At 40.5% G+C, this 20,464-nt stretch overlaps 1 protein-coding gene across 4 annotated transcripts in view; it reads left to right on the top strand.

Annotated features, from left to right (window-relative positions):
- Positions 1–20,464, top strand: part of SLCO5A1 (solute carrier organic anion transporter family member 5A1) — a 79,911-nt gene that overhangs the window by 25,105 nt on the left and 34,342 nt on the right. For all 4 annotated transcript variants that reach the window (XM_020812520.3, XM_072999012.2, XM_078393809.1 and 1 more), the window contains 2 exons: positions 11,131–11,263; positions 14,221–14,444. In XM_020812520.3, the coding sequence (XP_020668179.2) occupies positions 11,131–11,263; positions 14,221–14,444 (357 nt within the window). The remainder of the gene's footprint in view (positions 1–11,130; positions 11,264–14,220; positions 14,445–20,464) is intronic.

The following is a 20,464-nucleotide window of genomic DNA, read 5'->3' as shown; positions in this document are numbered from 1 at the left end:
ACGGTATATATACCTACATTTCACTCACATGGAACAGGGCCTGCCTTGGAGCCTTCTGAGGCCTATGTTGTTAATGTATAAAAAAAATTAAAACTCTCTAAGTGTTTTCTGGGAGACCTAAGTCTTCATGGGAGGTTTAGTCTTACTGCCTATTATGTTGTTGTTTCAACACTGAATGGTTTATAACATAATTATGCAAACAACATTTGTGCGCTATAAAGGTGCAGTCCCAAAGAACTGCACCTCTTACAAAGACCTAAGTCCCCCAGAAATGACTGTTTCAGTTTCCTTCCTTGTACATTAACAATATTTATTTATTTAACTTGTATGCCGCCCACACTACCCAAAGGTCCCTCAATAGGAAGCACAGGCCTCAGAAGCCTCTGAGATAGGTCCTGTTCCAGGTTAGTGAAATGTAAGTCTCTGTAGGTTTATGTCTGTGAGCTGGAACTCTCAGAATTATGCCTGGGCAATTGTGCCTGAAGAGGAAGAAAGGAAAGCAAGCAAGCCATAGTTATGCCAAAATCCTGTTGCTTAGTATAGAAAATTGAATCAATATGCAAAAGTAAGGGCCTGTCCAAACAGTTATATAGAATAGATTACTGCTTGGATTGCTATTGGTATGGTTTGCTTTGAACCAAATGTCTACTTCAGTAGTGTTATCTTGGCTATTTACTACATTTTCTTTTGTACATGTGGAGAAGTATGAATTGCATGCACATAAATACTGCATTGAATGAATTTCTCCACAGTCCCAAAATAAAAGCTGTCCTCTCTCCAAATAGCACCATTTTTCTTGATTAATCTTTGATCTTCCTACTTTGTCTTGGTGGGAGACAGTCTTTGGCATTCATCCATTCAGTAAGGTGTGTTGTTTTTGTTCTTCATAGGTTTATTCCACTCGCTTCTCATTTAATATTTAGAGCTTGAGATCTGTGCAGACAACTTCCTCAGTTTTTACTGTTGCCAATTTTAATGGTTGGTGTCCATGAAGTGGATGGATTTGGCGCTGTATTACTTGATTTTGTTCATTATTTGCTAGCATCTCTCTACATACTGATGGAAGTACTATTCACAAAGTACTTCTGCATGTACAAAGAAACCTACTTAATAAACACTTGTAGAAGCTACGGGTGAAATTACTCGTCATTTCAGCTGAGAAATTGGCATTTTTGGCCACCGGTGTTGCTGAGCAGGTTCTCTAAAGATATCTAAAGGAAATACTGCCGCAAGTCCCAGGAAGAGTAGGTAGCATCAATAGAATTAGGGCAGCAGAAAGCAAGCCCTGTAGCCAGCCATATATAAACACACACGTACCTACACATACACACACATACTCAAAAACGTGCTCCTTCCCTTCCCATCATTCTCTTGCTCAACCACTAAATCTCCCAAGAATGAGCTTCATGGGAACTAATCTAACTGCTCAGTCTGAACTGCCTGGACATAACACCCATAAAATTTATGCAGGTACAACTTTATGTAAAAACAAACAAGATTCTGGTCAAAGTGTGATGTCTTTGTGATGTTATAGGGGTCAGACAAAGATTGGTTGGAAGCAATAACAGTACAAATACAACAGACTTGACATAGAGAGCCATAGCACCAGCTGGGAGTGTGTGAGGATGGATGCTCAAGTTTTAAGGACACCTTTATATTAACGTGACATTTACATTTATATTAAAAATCACACTTCCCTTCCAAAGCTATTTACCTTCAGGGTTGTCTCTCCACCTGGTGAAATTTTCTTATTTAGGAAGATTATTTCACCTTCAGAACATAAAACTAATTGTTTTCCACTGTTTATATGCACAGTCTCCCTTATCCATTTCTTCAGTCATTTAATAACCCCCCCCCCAAAGCTTATGCTATGATAAATTGGTTTTTTTGTAATGAACTGCATGTTGTTTCAATTTTGATTTGGCCAGAATCCAAAGAGATTATGTCACTTTTCCATCCAATTCCCGTCAGAGCTTTCTTCCTGAAATAGATTTGATAGCATTTGTTTTGTGGTCAGTTTATCAACTCAAATGAAAATTTAGTTAAGGATCATAACATGGGCTTGAGCAGTGCTGTCACTCATTGTCAAAATCATGATTTGTTAAAAAAAAAACCCAGTAGATTTTCATGGCCCTTGGATAACCCCAATCAATGCCTCCCCAACAGCAAACACCAGTGGCAGCATGTGCACTGTTATTGAAATGATAGCATTCAAAGTCCAAATCTGTCTTGAAAATCATTTTCGCTTCTTGTCAGTGTCATTCACTAAACAAGGCAACAGTTCTCAGAGGACCTTCAATCTCCTCTTGGAAATTCAAGTGGAATGAATTTGGGAATGAAAGTTGGTTTCTTCAGACATAGAGAAGCTGCCCTTGAAATCAGTATTCTGTAGTGGATCTGATTACAAGTATACAGTATAGGCAAAACAAGTATATAGTATAGGGAATAAGAGTGTCCCTAGGAAAGACATGCAAAACAAGAGGGCCTGGCATGCTCTGGTCGATGGGTTCACGAAGAGTCGGACATGACTAAATGACTAAACAACAACAAGGAAAGACATGAAGAGAGGAACAAACGGGAGAAGGAATTTTGAAATGAGTGCAGTGAATGCAGTCTTAGATCAGAGTGAAATGACATACGTCTTGATTATACAGTATGTGAAATCATGATATTCTCTTAGCTAACTAATTAACTAAACACAATAGCCTTCTATGGATAATCATTCAAAGTTTCATAAACAATGCACATTGAATGAAAGCTTCTCTCATCCTGAATTTACCGTTAAAGTTCTCAGTTATATCTGAGCTGAGAAACTCGGTTTTTCCATGCTAGGAAATGAGAAACAAACTTCTTTCCCCCCACCTAGCATAGGAACTGGATGAACTTCCAGAAAATAGACACAAGTCTTTGTGCAGTGGGCAGGTGAGTGAGAATAAGAGAAATACCAAGAGTAGTAAGAGGTGTTGATGGCCTGCAAGCACTAAAAACTATAATTGCTTTAGTTTTACCACCTTTATTTCCCACACATTAAGAGCTATGTCCTATCATTAATTGTGATTGGATACATCTGTCTGAGGCAGTCTGTCTATCCTACTGGGCCTTATTTCCAGCTGCCTATCTACTGGTTCGGAAGGCTTAGATTTCCTTCTCCTCAGGTAGATCCTCTGAGCTTGCCTTCTGCCAGGGTTTTTCAGATGTCAGACAGATTTGTCTCTAGGCAATGTATATAACATATCTCTTCCCCCCCCTTTAATTAAATTGACCTAGCTGGCCCCCTTCTTGATTTAGGAAACCTTTGCTTATACAAGCTTGCTTACATCATGTCAGATTAAAACTGCAACTGCAAAATTGTTAATATACTGTATTCTAAACCATTTGTGTGTAACTAATCTCCAAATGGTTCCAGAAATTTTTGTATGTGGTTTAAGACCATGTTGTTAGAAGTGCCAGAAATTACTGGGGCCAGTGTTAGCAGAAATTATAGATCAAATCATAAGAACATAAGAAGAGCTCTCTGGATTAGGCCAAGGGGCCACCTAGTCCAACTTCCTGTATCTCATAGTCACCCCACCAGATGCCTCTGGGAGCACACGAGACAACTAGATACTTGTCTTCTTATACCCCTCCCCTACATCTGGCATTTTGAGGTACCTTCATTTTAAGCCTGGGATTACCCATCCCCATTATGATTTGTAATCTGCAATGGACTTTTCCTTCAGGAGTCTGTCCAATCCCCTTTTCAAGGCATCTAGCCATCACCACATCCTGTGACAAGGAGTTCCACAGACTAACAACATGCTGGGTCAAGAAATATTTTCTTTCATCTGTTCTCACTCTCCCAACTCTAACCGTTGGGGCAAAAGAGCTACAAAGAAGCAGCCTCTTTGCCGACCAACGGTTAGCAAGTTTGAATTCCCTGCCTTTTTCCCCTGCCTTTTTCCAGTTGCAACTTGAAGCTCCAGCTACAAGTCTAAGCAAAATTTTGCGGCCGGAGCAGGTCGCAACTTGAAATGGTCATATGTTGGGATGTTCATAAGTCGAGGCATCACTGTACTCCCAACTTTTGGCTCCACCATCAGATAACTAACTCACTAAGATATTCAGCCAGCTAATTTTATTCATAAACTATTCTTTTGTGTTACTAACATATACATACTCAAAAGTTCAAGTTTAAAGATGTATGTAACAATAATCTGTGGTTTGTAGTGTTTGTGTACTCATATATTGTATGTGCAAATTTACAGTATGAGGTTAATAACAGGGATGTGGCTTAGAAAAAAGGCAGTTGGGAAGTACATTCCTGTCCTTGTGCTTAAGGTCCTGTTCACATGAGGGGAGTGTTCTCTAATTATCCCCCAGTTAGTTTGTTGCTTTTTCCCCCCGGTCACACAACGCACAGTCAAGATTGAAATATTTTCCTGACCAGCAGTGTAACTGCGGAACATTTCCCCATTACCAAGAATGTTGTGTTATTTTGTACCTTTGTTGCATCAGTGCATTCCTTAACGGGGATCCCCTGTGTGCACTAACTGCCCCACTTCTTTTCAGAACTGAAGCCAGTAAGGGGGCCGCCATTATTGCCTTGCACATACTAATTTTTTTATTTATTTGTGCCTGATACATCGATAGTTGGTAAAAGTATGTCACCACGGTGGGGGGGCACCACCATTACATTACTGGTGAAGATGCATTGAAACGTTGATATGCCAATGTCACCGGACGGGTGATCACCAATATTGCCATGTGGCTATTTCACGCTCATTGTGTGCAATGCATTTCTGCAGAACATCAGGGCAGAACTTGATGCTGCATTTGGAAGAGTGCTAATTTCATCTGTGTTGGTGTCACATCCCATCAGCCAGTAGTGAGCTTGCCAGTCAAACATAAGTGTGATTTACAGAGGCGATGAAGAACATGTTACTCACTATAACAGTGATACCTTGTGTGGTCATCTGTGAATTCATACTACCCACCTGTCTTCTCAATCTGCCACAGTGCTGTTTCACTTCCTGGACAGCGGAATACTTGGTGGGTGATAACCACTAGGTGCAGGGACATGTGCAGTGGGGGACTGTTCTAATGGCTCTTTCTGTAAACTCTAGAATGTCCTGATGAAGTAGAGAAATACTCATATGTGTGAATTCATGGATGACCATTAGAAGAGCCACAGTTAAAAGTAAATAATCTGTTCTTCTCTGTTGCTTTAATTTTTACATGATATAAATAGCATATTCACCATTGATTAGAAAAGCAATCTGATTAAAGCCTTAATCTGTCTCATATCTGGAGAATAATTGTCATTTTGAGATAATTATTATATGCAAACACCATGAAGTCTGAGTAAAATAATTCTGGCAAGAGAACAGTTTTGTTGCTCAAATTGCTGCTTTTAAAAGCTGGCTTCTCCTTTGGAAGTACTCTTCTTTCATACTAATCTAAAACTGAGGCTTCAAAAATAGAACTGCTTCTGCAAGGCAGGAAATATGATTAATTCATAACATAGAAACAGTGTTTGTCTATCAGACATTTTAAAGGTAACATTTCCAAACTTAGATCAGATGTAAGATAAAAAAAACTTTGTCCATCTGTGATGTTTGACAAACTTTATATTTCTTTGTCACCAATTCTAGGGAATTTTTCAGTGACACACTTTGAGATGTTCTGTTTATTTGATGCATATCCTGCTTCTGTTCCATGAATGAGACTTCTAGTGGTGTATAATAACCACTATAATTACAATATAAAACATAATATGAATAAAAGGACACAGAAGACAATGCAAAACACATCAGTATATACGTAGTTAAAAGCTTTTTCTCTATCAAGCAGATTCTTTAAAAATGGGTAGTTTAAGCATAACAGTTATAGTGCTGAGCAAGTGTGACCTAAGTTTGGATCCTCAGTGAGCCATGAAATTCACTTGATGATCTTGAGACTCCTACTGTTTCTCCATCCAACCTGCTTTTCAACATTGTCATGAAGGCAAAATGAACCCTTTGAAGGAAAGGTGGGATATAAATGTAGTAATGAATATATAAACTTTATGCAGGCATCTGACTACTCTCACATAGGACTTAGCTGGGTATGTGCACATGGGTGCCCATTTACATACTGCCCTGCATGTTTCTGTGTATCCAGCAGCATCACCGAGCCCAAAAGTTGGATCTGACTCTGTAACCATATTAAACACTGTTACACCTGTGCTTATTGAGCAGGCCTCAGGAGTTCCATAGCCATATCCAACCTATTGTGATTACAAAGCCCTCTTTGGACATGAGCAACCAACATGCTAAGATCTGTTGAGTTGCAAGGACTTGTCTGTGCTTATATCTTCATCTGCACTTTAGCCCCATATGGGAGCAGGCAGACCCCTAAATAGGATATAGCTAGCCTATTTAGTGCAGACTTCTCAAATGTTTCCCTTGAGGACCATTAGCCACAGGTTGAACTTTAGTGACCCAGACGCCAGCCATATACTTCTGTCATAATAAAGGCTGGTTTGTATCTTGAGACTTTTGTACATTGGGTTTTCTTTTGTAATACAGCCTGTTCTCCTCCTGCTGTTTGGAAATACCTTCTTGAATAGAGAATAGACACTTTACTCATGATGCCCCAAGTCCCACTTGTTTATTTTGGTCTCTGTTCTTGCACCATAAAAAGTAGGGCCAATTCTGCTCCTTTCTTACCTTGCAGCAGCAGCCCACAGATCTGTTGATACTGCTTTTCCAGCGACTCCAAACTTCCATCCATGGTCATATGAACAAACACTTGTACTTCTGAAATAAGTAACGTGTAAAATATAAATTGCTGTTACAAATGAAATGAAGCTGTAAAAGAGAAGTTTTTCTTGGATAGTGGCAATAATTAGGTGTTTCAACAAAATGATAAATGTCATACTGGAAATATACAACCTGCTTATAGGGGCAATATTTTCCTAATCCCTAGTTACCCACTAGAAGAGTTAAATACATCCCTTCCTCTTTTTAAAAAGTCAATGTGTTTATTATTGATATTTCCAGTAAAGAATATTTAAAGAACCTTGCCAGTCTACAGTGTCTGTAAAATCTTAAATTTTAGGCAGCATTCCCATCTCTAATGGAATGGAGTCTGCATTTGTTATTTTTATCTCCAGAGCTCTGTATTTCTGCTTACTGTGAAACTTGTCTTCAGGGTTATTAAATGCCGTATAATGTTTGCTTAGACTAAGCAGTTGCTACACATTCTGGTGTGGAAAGTAGATTTGTGGCCAAGCTATATGTTATTCAGCAAGTTTGTCATCAGATCTCCCAATCCTTAATCCCCATTCTGCTGGATAGAATGATGCTGGGAGTAGGAGTGAGGGTGGTTAACCCCTTTCCACTGGATAGTTCCCCAATATAAATGCCTCTTAAAACTTCTGTTAGTCATTTAAAGTCAAACATATAGTTTTCTGTGATGAAAATCCTGTTGCTTAGTATAGTAAAGTGTACTAGAAGAAGGCCATTGAATCAGTGGGGATTTAGAGAGCCAGCTCCCTCATAAATTTGATTTATTCAAGTGGGCCTACTCCAACTGTGACTTACTTTAGTATAGTATGTTGCAGTTATAGTAGGCCTATTTGAATCAATGGAATTTACAGAGGGAGTTGAATCACCAAATCCCCATTGATTCAATGGACCTAGTCTAGTCTGATTTACTACACTAAACAAAAGGGTTTGGTTTATATTTTAGGAATAACTGATGGAACAAATAAGCATTTTGTAGGTAAAAACAATTGGCAAGGAAAATGGCTGTTCAGGTGTGCATCCTTATTTGATCAGTACAGGGTCTCTCTTTTGGCATGACTAGTCGGTAGTGTGCAGCTCACAAAGTGCATGTTTTCCCTGAAGACCATTTTTTGACTCTCAGAATCCCACAGAGCGCCCCCCCCCCATTTTCTTTTCAGCAATAGAAAATGAATTTTCTCACTCCTGGAGCTGTGATTCCAAGAAGTACAAAAAGAAAAAAAGAAAAACAAAGCCCAGAAATGAAATTTGGAAGTGGAGATCTGGTCGTTCCAGTTCTGAACTTTTGTCATGCCCAGAGGTTTATATTTCTAATGTAGCCTGTGATGGATATTGGGGTGAACATTTGACTCCCAGGTTTACTGACATTGACCACCACAACACTATAACAATCTATGTGCAGATTGTTACTGGATCTGCTGTTTTTGTGCAGATTGAGTATGTGTTAGCCACCAACATCTTCTTATGCAATGTAAATATTAATAAACTAAATTTCTGAATTTTCACGAGGCATTACTTTTCTTCATTCATGCTTTTCACTTCAACCAAGATCTGTATGTTAGATAAGTCTTTATCAGTAAGGCATTGTTCTCTTGACATTTAGTGCTAGAAAGATGAATTAGGAATGCAATGTGTGGGCAGAAAGAGTCTGTGTATCCATTTTAAGATTTTTCTACTTAATTTTAATCCAGTATATGAAGCATATCCCGCTTAGGCAAATCTGATCACAGGAGTTCTACAAAATTTACAACCAATCTGATCATGACAGTGTATTTGATCAGTGACTTATTCACAATTAGAGAATGTGCTTAGGACCGAACACATTCAGAATGTAACTGATTCAAGTATGTAATGTGTACTTAAAATTTAGACTCAGTGTAGAAAATGTTGCTCACTGTATTTCTTCTGTGTTACTTAAAGGCATTGTATAAACTTTAGAAAAAGATCAAAGCGGTTAAACATCTTGTCCATAGATGTTCTAGTTAATGAAAAATATTAAAGTATATGAATAATACTAAAACTTGTTAATAATGCTATCATTGGTATTTGATGGTGGAACTTTTATTTGATTTCCCTGGCTATAATCCACTAGATGTCTGTAGCATAATTGAAAATGTGTGGGCTATGTCTATTTGAAAAAGTTGGGCTACTTATTAAGCTTAGTAGAGCTGTTCAAACTGAATTGAATTTTAGAAGAAGATCTTGTCTTATTTTTAGTATTGTGCTCTTATGCTTGAAGCCTGTTGCTTTAAATCCATGAGGTTCCTCTTGTTTTAACTTTTTGTGATTTTGTCTGTGTGTCCATGTAATTTCAACTTCAGCTATATATTTATATTTATTATTTATTTTCATTTGTATACCATGCCACTTTTTCTTTGTGGTTTCTGTGGATCATATAAATTGGTCCTGTGCAGACCCATTTGTGTGAATCCACAGATTGGATTCAAACAGCAACAGTTACAGATAAGCAGTGAATCGTTCTTTGTGGTCTGTGACTCACACAAATGGGTTTGTGCATGTGCAAAGCTATGTTTTAGAATGTTTCCCAGTTAGGCTTTTCGGGAGTAACCCTGCCCATACCCACCCTTGCACATGTAAAGACATGCCCCAATCTGCAGCCCTCAGTTTCTTTTTCTCTAACTCAGAGTGAATTCTGATCCTCTTCAGCTAAACAGAAGTTCATACCTTAGCATTCCCTATTTCGTTCAATCCTACTTGTTTCTTATTTTGTCTGTGTAAATTTTATTGAAGTTTTCTTTTTGACACACATCGTTAATTTCTATTCTTTTTGGTTGTTGTGGGTTTTTCGGGCTCTTTGGCTGTGTTCTGAAGGTTGTTCTTCCTAACGTTTCGCCAGTCTCTGTGGCCAGCATATTCTGTATATATCTGCACATGAACACATGTGTTCAAAATTCTACCTGAAGACTGCTATGTAAATATTTAAATATCTGCCTGCTTGCTTTGAGCCCATCAACACAACGTATTTGTCAGTAAACAGATATGAGAAAACATACCACAATTCTCCCTAATTGTCATCTCACAAGGAAATGTTGTTATTTATTTGCACCAGAGCTGGAAATAACTTTTTAGAAAGTTTTCCTTCCTGTGACAAGATATAACCACTGCTGGTCCCACTCCTGGTGGTGCTGGTGGCCCACAAGGTCTTCCATTAATAACTCCATAGGCTTAAGGTTGCGAGAATAATCAGTAACAGCTTTTGTTTCTCCAGACAGGCATACAGGAACAGAAATGGAGGCTTTAACTCTCTAAGTGATCTTCCTGGGGATTGAGTTCCTTGCACTAACACCCCCCCCCCCAAGGAATGTCCTTCAAGAGGAGCCCTTGTTAACATCACAGGGGACCCTGAGAGTAAAACAGGAGGAGAGGATAAGTTCAGGCTCTGGTTGGAGTTATTTTAACAGCAACCAGTTGAGGCTTGCGCCAATGCTTTTGTCTCCAGTATGGCAGCTGAGTTGGAATAGGCAGCACTGGTCCCATTGGATGGCGCAGGAGCCAAGGTAGCAAAAGCATTTCTGAGAGCTCTGGAGTTCTGGCAAAGGAGCCCTTCATCTGTGACCCCTTCCTCTGACTAACTGGCAGGGTTCAGGAGCTACTGGTTGGGTTTCTCCTCAGATCTGCTTTCCACCTCTTCCCAGGAACAGAACTGGGAGCCCCAAGCCTCGATGGCCTCCCCTCTGGTCTCTTCTTTGTCTGAAGTCAACATATTCCCTTCCGATTCTCTTGACCAAGCCCTCAAGTCTTCCTGTTCCTCCTCCATTATTCTGGCCACCACCTCTTCCTCCTTCTGCAGGTTCCAACATCTATCAGCTTTTCTTAAAACAGCTGTCATCTCTATCTCCTGCCTGATAGTGGCCTGGGAACTAGGGTCTCTCCTAGGTTCTTCTGGGCAGCAGGACAAGGGCAGATGGCCTGTCTAGGGTGCCCATGGCGACCTGTCACATAAGAAAATGGAGAAAAGTTAAGAGCTGCAGAAACAGCAATGGCTGATTTCTCTTCGGGTATTCAGATTCCTAGGAAATCACTCAATTTCCTGTTTTTTCATCTGTAAAATGTGCTATTTACTCCAGCATGCTGCTTTAATCTTTATGTGGGCATGTTAATGTACTCTCAAGTTGGAACCAATTTATAGTGACCCAAAATATAAGTGAGGTATTTAAGAAGTGATTTTTTGAGTTCCACCCCCATCCCAGTGAGTTTCTGTGACCAAGTGGGGAATAGAATCCAGGTCTCTTGCGTCTTAATCCCTCACTCTTTTCTACTACACCACATTAGGTACATGCTTTAATCTTAGTGTCTGTAATACTTTGAGATGATCTGACTTTTCTTCTTTCTTCTCTTGTTGCAGCCATAATGTATGTAATGGGAGCTCTTGGTCCAGCAGCAGGATATTTAGTAGGAGGAGTTCTTATTGGATTTTATGTGGATCCTCGAAGTTCTGTTTCAATTGACCAGAGTGACCCTCGCTTCATTGGTAACTGGTGAGTTGCTACCACCTATGCTTTCACTGTGTGAGAATAACTGTGAAGGTGCATCCATTCTCAGCTAATGGAATGTTTCTGAAGGTGGCTGAAGAATTTTAAAATTTGGCTGTGTCTTCAGCAGCACTATATGGTTTGAATACCATAAGCCTGGCCATATACTGTGGAACCTTGCCATGTTTCAGCTGTGGCACAAGACAGTTGGTTCCAAGTCCACTTTGCACAACATAAATTGTGCCTGCCTCACATTGTGGGTGCAGAATAATGCTTAAACAGTGGTAAAATCTGCCACCTTGGGAACACTTCAGTGTATTACAAGCCACATTCAGGGCTTATGGCTAAACACCTCTATGGCGAATACAGTACCCCATAAAACTCACCCAAAAGGATGACTGGAGTTTTTCCATGTGTTCTAATACATGTCATAATTGGTATGGGTGAGTGTTGTAACCACTTACTTAGCCAAGGGTTTATGGCTGAGGTGGGATCAGGAGGAGGTGAAGGATTGAAAGCCTTACAATCTGCCACTCCAAAAAGCCATGGTTACTTCACTTGGAGAATCTTAGATATTTCTGCTGCTGATTACATCTTTTCTGTCTTACTCAAAAATAAGCACAGGGGGTAGAGTGGGAAACCTTTACTGCCAACATTCTCTGCAAGGTTCTTGATCCAGAAGGGTGCCTCTGCATTCTTATTTTCTTTGTCTTACTTGACAGGCATTTAGTACAGTAGTACTCATTGTAAATGAACTGTACCTCTTGTCCTTCTTACAAGTCAAAGCTCACAACAGCTTTGCAGTGGAGCTTGTGGGCACCTTCTCATTTTGACTTGGATGAGGATAATAACTGTTTAGCATTAACCATTTCATATCTACATGTATCCTACAAATAGTTTTTGAGGTGGCAGAGTTGAGAAGTGCTTGCTGGTTTTAGCAATAGAATTAAATAAACAATTTATTTAAAATATTTCTATCCTGCCTTTCCCGCCTTTCTCCCCAAAAGGACCCAAGGTGGCTGTTAGCAACAGTTGCAGCTAAAATAAAAAAGTAGCACTGATTGTATGAAAGTTAAAAGAAAGTGAGATACCAATTGACTTGTAGCAATAGGGTAGATTTCAATTTGAAGAGGTATGGCCTGAGATTTTCAATGCTTTCAGTGCTGAACATCTGCCAGATGGAAATAACTGGGTGCTGAGCTATAATTAGGCACTTTTACAGGGCTCTGAGTAGCCATAAAGCTTATGGCTCCCTAGTTCTAACATATGCTCTTTAACTGGTCTTCTACAAATGGCTTCCTCAGTCTTTTAACATGTATTGCACCACTAAAGCTGAACTTGACAGTAGCCGGTAACCTGGGAACATGGGAACCTGTCATCCTTATCTACCTAAAGTGGTACCTCAGTTTACGAATTTAATGTGTTCTCCGGGATGTTTTGTAATGTGAAAATTTGCTAACCAAAACATGGTTTCCCATAGGAATGCATGCAGTGCTATAAACCTCCCAGGCGCAATGCAAACTTGCTTCATATTGTGGATTAATTTTTTTAAACAGAGGCATTATTTTCAATGGATTTTCGTTCGTAAACCAAAAATTACGTTAACCAAGGCATTTGTAAACCGAGGTACCACTGTATGTGTATTTTTATGCAGGTGGACTATGCTTGCCAGTAAATTTTTAAGTGCAAGCACTCAACATGATGATCTCACAGTGATCTCTCCTAGGGAGTACAAAAATCTGGCTAAAGTGCCAATCCATGCCAGCAAACTAGTTTTATCCTTTTTTATCTCAACCAAGGGTAGCTGGTTTTGTAGAGCTAATAAGTCTTAATGTCCATGCAAGACCACAGCATCCAAATACTTTGCATCACAAGCTCAGTGCATGGTTACAAAGCAATATGCCCTGTGGTTTGTGTCAGTGTTGACACGGTTGAATTTGATACATTTTCTGGTGATTACATGTCATAAAGCTAATCAAATGGAAGCATGGTCTTTTTTAGTTGGCATTTTGGTGCATTATGATCTGCTAGCAGAGATGCACAGTATTCTATGCTGATTCTGCCTACATTGATGTACTTCAGTTTCTGCTCTTTGTTTGCCAATCTTTGCCTTTGGAATTGATGTGGAATCAATATTTCTGTTAAGCTGTACAAAGCTATTGTTCTGTCCTCTACATAATGCAGTGGAAATGTGGACTATCTATCAACGCCATGCAAGAAAGCCCAATCATTTTCATCATACTTGTCTGTGGAGAATTCTCGACATCAAATGGCAAGATCAAGTCCCTGACACTGAAGTCTTGATGACAAGCATTTTCACAGTCTTGAAATGACAACAACTTCAGTGGGCTGGCCATGTTGTCAGGATGTTGGACGACCATTTTCCAAAACATAATTTCTATGACGAGCTTGTTGCAGATGCTTAATTGTTGGGGTGGGGGGATGGGGAAAGAAAAATGATTCAAGGATACACTGAAGAGAACATTGAAACATTTTAATGTTGACCATGTCAGTTGGGAAACTTTCTTTCAAAACCAGAGTGCTTGGTGAAATACTATCAAAAAAGGACTAAAGAATTCAAATAAAAAGAAACATGGTTGCACAAAGGAAGAGAGAAGTGAGAATGTAAGGATGTATCTTCTCGACAGCCCAACAAGCCCAGGATCAGCAAACCTGTCTCCGTTGTTTCAGATTTTTTAGGCTCTTATTAGGCTAGTTAGTCACCTGCATGTCCATCAGTATGTTATTGCACTTCTTTTCTTTTCTTTTTCTTTAAATGGTGAATCTGATGAAGATGGTCATCTTCAAAAACAAAAGATGAACTATAAAAAGAATTTATATTTTTGTCACATTTGGGTCCCAGTTGTGTTATTTGCAGCAGTGCCCTTGTTCTCTGCAGATTTACATGATAGCAGTTTAAGACCTCTGTCTGCTATGATTATTTCATAATTTCCTGGCTTTAGGTGGAGTGGATTCCTGCTTTGTGCCACTGCAATGCTCCTTGTTATACTCCCCATGTTTACCTTCCCCAAAAAGCTTCCACCTCGACACAAAAAGAAGAAGAAAAAGAAAATGCATGAAGATGATATTCCAAGCGATGATGATATTGTAAAAGAGAAAGCAAACAGCAAACAGCAGGTAGACCATGAGGTTCCTGCTTCAATAGGATTTGGAAAGAACGTTAAAGGTAAAATAATCTATTTAAAAGTTCATACATTTCTTATTAGTGTCTGTTGAAAACTGGCAGGAAATGAAAGCCAATTGAATATCTGTAGCCTTTTTTCCAGATGTAATACTGGTGAGATGTTAAGGTGGGAGATGTTTTTTTCATTTGCATTCATTCCTGCATGATAGTAAACTAGAGTGTAGATTGTATATTATTGTGAATCAGCAAAGTGCTGCTGCATGTAGCTTGATTGTTCTCACTTTGTTTGAGTAGCAAAAACTAACTAGGAAGTACTTCTATATTGTGAGCCTCAAAGCTCAACTCTTGACTTCTTGCTCTCAAACAAGCCAAAATTTATAAGCCAACAATAGTTACTAGCCATCGGCTGGAGGTTCCAAGGCTCTCTTTTGACCTGGGGAAGCCTTTGGGTCCTTAGGATAGGGGCCCTTTTAAAGTCTGAAAATCATGGTCTCCAGTCACAGCAAGGATTTTCAGATATGAAAGACTTCTGGGTGGTAAAGACCAGAAGAGATTGTGAAGAGCACCAGAAGGATCTCTCCAAACTGGGGGAATGGGCGGCAAGATGGCAAATGTGTTTCAATATAAGAAAATGTAAAATAATGCACATTGGGGCAAAAAAAAAAAACACAACTTCATTTATCAGCTGATGGGGTTGGAGCTGTCCCTGATGGATTAGGAAAGAGATCTTGTGCTGTTGGACAGCTCAATGAAAGTGTCAACTCAGTGTGCAGCGGCAGTGAAGAAGGGCAATCCTATGCTAGGTATCATTTAAAAAAGGGATTGAAAATAAAACAACCAACATTATAATGCAACTGTACAAAACACTGGTAAGGCTGCACCTGGAGTATTGTGTATAGTTCTGGTTGCTGCACCTAAAAAAAGATATAGTGGAACTGGAAAAGGTGCAGAAGAGAGCGACTAAAATGATGACTGGGCTGGGGCACCTCCCTTATGAGGAATGGCTACAGTGTTTGGGGCTCTTTAGTCTGTAGAAAAGGCGGCTGAGGGGGCTCATGATTGAGACATATAAATAATGCAGGGGATGGATAAAGTGGATAGAGGGAAGCTCTTTCCTTGTCACATAATACCAGAACCAGGGGACATTCACCCCTATTGAGTATTGGGAGAGTGAGAACAGACAAAAGAAAAGATTTCTTGACCCAGCGTGTTGTTAGTCTGTGGAACCCCTTGCCACAGGATGTGATGATGGCATCTGGCCTAGATGCCTTTCGAAGGGAATTGGACAGATTTCTAGAGGAAAAGTCCATTGCAGGTTACAAGCCGTGATTTATTTATTTTATTTGTTTATTCAACTTTTATGCTGGCCGCACCCTGCAAGGGTCTCCAGGCGGCTTCCAACATCAATTAAAATAGTTCAATTAAAACAAACACACTAAAACCAATGCGATTGCATCTACAAAACCAAGAATAAAAAACAAAAACAGTCTACAAAAACAATCTAGATCCATGACTCTATCAATTAAAATAAAAAACCTTCAATTAAAAACTTCAGTTTAAAAACTTCTGTAACAGGAAGGGTTTTACCTGGTGCCAAAATGTCAGTAACGTTGGTGACGGTTGGATGTCATTTGTGAGGGCATTCCAAAGATTGGGGGCAGCTGCCGAAAAGGACCTCCGCCTACAGGCCATCCCTCTCACCTCAGGAGGGCCTTCTGGCTAGATCTTAGTTGCTGGGTAGGTTCGTATGGAAGGAGGCGGTCCTTCAGGTATCTGGGGTCCAAGCTGCTTAGGGCTTTATATGTCAAAACAAGCACTTTGAATTGGGCCCGGGCAACAACTGGTATCCATTGTAACCTGGCCAGAATCAGCTGAATATAGTCTCTCATGGCTCCTCCACTCACCACACATGCAGCTCGATTCTGAACCGGTTGTAGTTGCCGGATCGTCTTCAAAGGCAGCCCCACGTAAAGCATATTGCAGTAATCTAAACGGGTTGTTACCAGTGCATGAGTAACAGGTAGGGTCATTCGTCCAGGTAGGGCCTCATCTGGAACAGTTTCCACAGTTGCAGGAAGGCACCCCTGGCCACCGAGTCCACCTGGACTTCCAGGGCCAAACCGGGGTCCAGGAGCACTCCCAGACTGCAGACCCTGTCCCTCAGGGAAGTGCAACCTCCCTCAGGACAGGGAAATGGCCCTTTAACCTGTCCGACGAACCACCCACTAGCAGCACTTCCAGCTTGTCTGGATTAAGTTTCAATTTATTAACCCTCATTCAGTCCATTATCAGGTCCAGACATGAGTTCAGCCTAAAGACTGCCTCACTTGGTATCACGTTCCTAGGGGATTCAGCAGCTGAAAGTCCAATAAGCCAGTCCAGGATCAGAAGTCCAGGAGATACAAAACAGATGCTAAATTGTCAAAGCTAGAACACAAATCGTAGTCAGAAGTCAGAGTCCAAAAGCCAAGGGTCAAGAGAGCAAGGTTCGAGACAAGCAGGAGCGTAGACGCAAGCCGGAGAATTGACTTATTGCTTCCCCAAGCTTCCAAGCCTCTGGGAACAAATTATATAACAGCAATAATCATATAATTCCTAGAAACATTCGGTCCTGTTAAAACTCAGGGCTGGTCGACCTGATGTTCTTGTGGGAAGCATTCATGCAAGCCTCAGACCTTTGTGTTGTGAGTCTCTGCCAAAGCTTATATCTCACTCATGGCACCTGGATTGGTGGAAAAAGAGAGGTAGAGCTGAGTATTGTCAGCATATTGCTGACTTCTCAGCCCAAACCTCCTGATGACCTCTCTCGACGGTTTCATGTAGATGTTGAACAGCATGGGGGACAATATTGAGCCCTGAGGAACCGCATGGCGTAACCGCCATGGCTCCGAGCCATTGTCCCCCAACACCCCCTTCTGGGCATGGTCAGCCAGAAAGGAGTGGAACCACCATAAAATGGTGCCCCCCAACTCCCAACTCAGCTAATCTATCCAGAAGGATACCATGGTTGATGGTGTTGAAAGCCACTGAGAGGTCCAGGAGTATCAACAGGGTCACATTCCTCCTGCCTCTCTCCTGGCAAAGGTAATCATACAGGGTGATCAAGGCAGTCTCAGTGCCAAAACCCGGCCTGAAACCCGATTGAAATGGATCTAGAAAATCGTTTCATCCAGGAGTGCCTGGAGTTGTCTGGCCACCACCCGCTCCAACACCTTGCCCAAATAAGGGAGATTCTCCACCGGCAGATAGTTAGCCACTGACCCTGGGTCCATATTAGGCTTTTAAAGGAGTGGTCAAATCACTGCCTCTTTCAAGGTGATAGGGACCACTCCCTCTAGGAGTGTTGATGGCTTCCTAGACCCATGTATGAATCCCCCTGGGAGATTTCCCAGTTAGCCAAGATGGGCAAGGGTTGAGCAGAGTGGTGGTAAACTGGACAGATCGAAGCACCCTGTCCATATTATCAGGTCTCAATAATTGAAATTCATCCATTAAAATTTGACCTAATGCTGGCGCACTGGGCACATCCTCCGATTCTGCATCAGTGGTGGAGTCCAACTCACTGCTAATCTGAGCAATTTTTCAAAATGTAAAGCGAATTCCTCACAGTGAGTTGCTGAGTGGTCCTATTTTTCCACCAGCTCTTCCGGCTGGAGGAGATCACGGACCACCTGAAACAGCTCTGCTGGATGACATTCTGAGGAAGCAATGCGGGTGGTGAAATGTTGTTTCACCAGCTGTATTGCCATGGAATAGGCCTGATAATGGGCTCTAAGCCGTGTTTGGTCAGATTCACAGCATGATTTCCTCCACCTGCACTCTAGCCATCTCCCACACGCTTCATCGCCCACAGCTCAGACATATACCGAGGAGCCATCTGGGCTCTATAGGTGGAGAGAGGGCACTTAGGCATGATCGTGTCAACCGCCCAGGTCATCTCTCTATTCCACAACATGACCTGAGCTTCGATAGGAGTGCTGAGCATATCAGATGGATATTCCCCCAGAGCATTCAGGAAACCTTCCGGATCCATTAGTCTCCGAGGGCGTATCATCTTAATAGATCCCCCACCCTCGCAGAGGAAAGAGGATGCCAATAGTCTAAACTTTACCAGGAAGTGGTCTGACCATGACAATGGGGTCACTGCCAGCCCCTCCACATCCAAATCATCAACTTGCAATCCCGTTGAGAAGACCAGGTCCAAGGTATGGCCCTGATGAGGGTGTATAATCTCCAGGCTTTAAAGGAAGGTACCTCCAAATGCCAGATGCAAGGGAAGGGTATCAGGAGACTAGTTGTCTCGTGTGCTCCCAGAAGCATCTGGTGGGGCCACTAGGAGATACAGAAAGCTGGACTAGATGGGCCCTTGGCCTGATCCAGCAGAGTTCTTCTTATGTTCTTTTGTTCACACCTGTCTTGAGGACCCTAAAGGCTTTGCCAGTTTGAAAGGGATCTCTAGGGAGCCTCAGAACCTGGGGACGAGGAAATGGGAAACTTTAAATTAAAGATAAAAGGCCATGGCTGATGTCATTATCAGCCATATGCATGTGGAGCTGTGCCAATAGGATTAGAGCTGTTGTGTAGTATATAACTGATCTACTGTCTCCTGATAAATTCATCTGATAGACATTAAAATACAAATTAGAATATAATCATAAGCATTTGTGATTTAATGTACTGATAATGCTATCTACATGTGTTAGAAATATCAGTTGGGAATACAAGCAGAAACAGGAAAGCATTTAGCAGCATTAAATTTCTTATGCATTTTAATATTATATATGTGCATATACATTAGCTAAATACAAAGTCTACATAGAGAAGCATCAAAGACTGCTAACCAAAACATAAACTCATGTTGTTTTGTACCTCTGACTGTGCTGTAACAATAAAAGCACAGAACAGAATTTAAGACACAAGGAGACATGAGAAGAACAAGGGAATTTTTTTAAGATGGCAGTCCATAAAGTTGTAACTTTGCTCAGTAAGCCAAGATATAAACAGAGGACACAAATAATTCATTCCTTCTTGCTGTAAATTACAGTTACGCCAAGAAGTCTCAAAACATAATTTATATTTCATCTGCAGGCTAACTATGGTTACCAGGTTTAACAATCTAGAATCTTAAAACAATTTCAAATCATGGTTTATGACCCTAGATTGTGCTAAAGCTGGTAAACATAGCAAAGTTATATATTAATATTATTAGTTAGTTTTATACTGTATTTCCATAAAGTCAATGAAGCAGTAGCAAATGAAAATAAAATAGCAGCAATATAAAAATAAACAATAAACCTATTTTAAATCATTATAGCAGTTAAAAACAGTGTGAACAAAGTGGGAAACCATGGTTTATTTGAAAGTCTCCAGCTTAAATGTCCATGCGCTAAGACAAAAAAGGCTTATTTATATTTTAGCTTGTTAAGCCAAGATTCATTCTGGCCTGCTTCAAATCATCATATTCATTTTGTAGCTGGTTTTCAGGCCGACTGTCCTGTTAAGCTATTTGCCTTCCCTTTCAGCTTTTTGCTGTTGCAATATAATTCCCCCACCAGACAGTGACCTAGTTTTGGCATAGTCATAAAACTGTATCATCAGTTTGCAAATATAGTGGTGCAATTTCATTTTCACCTTCAAAATGTCACCCTTTACTTCGGACATTGCAGTATCATAATTGCACAGTTAGCGAATCAGCGGATTTAACAGCCTATTAGAATATGCTGTTCTCGGGCTTTTTCTTTGTTACATTTAATATTTGGGATACAGTTCTTAAACTATTTATTCTTGAATTACTGAGATCTAAGCAAGGTTCCTGGGGGGGGGGGGGGATTGTAGCATTGCAAGTTTACCCAACATAAAATTATTTACAGAGCAGAACTGTATTTTGTTAAAAGCTTTCCAATCCATGCTGTATATTTCCATGATTTCAAATGAAAATTTGCTGCTGGTCTCTGCTGCTTTCTCCAGCTTGTAGGAAAACTTCGCTTTATAATACTGTATTGAAAAGTATTGCAAACCCTAAATGAGGGATCTGGTTGTGGACAGAATACATCTTGTCTGCT

This window comes from Pogona vitticeps, chromosome 4 (genome assembly GCF_051106095.1).
Source record: "Pogona vitticeps strain Pit_001003342236 chromosome 4, PviZW2.1, whole genome shotgun sequence".
NCBI classification, from domain to species: Eukaryota; Metazoa; Chordata; class Lepidosauria; order Squamata; family Agamidae; genus Pogona; species Pogona vitticeps.
This window is presented reverse-complemented; position numbering and strand designations above follow the sequence as displayed.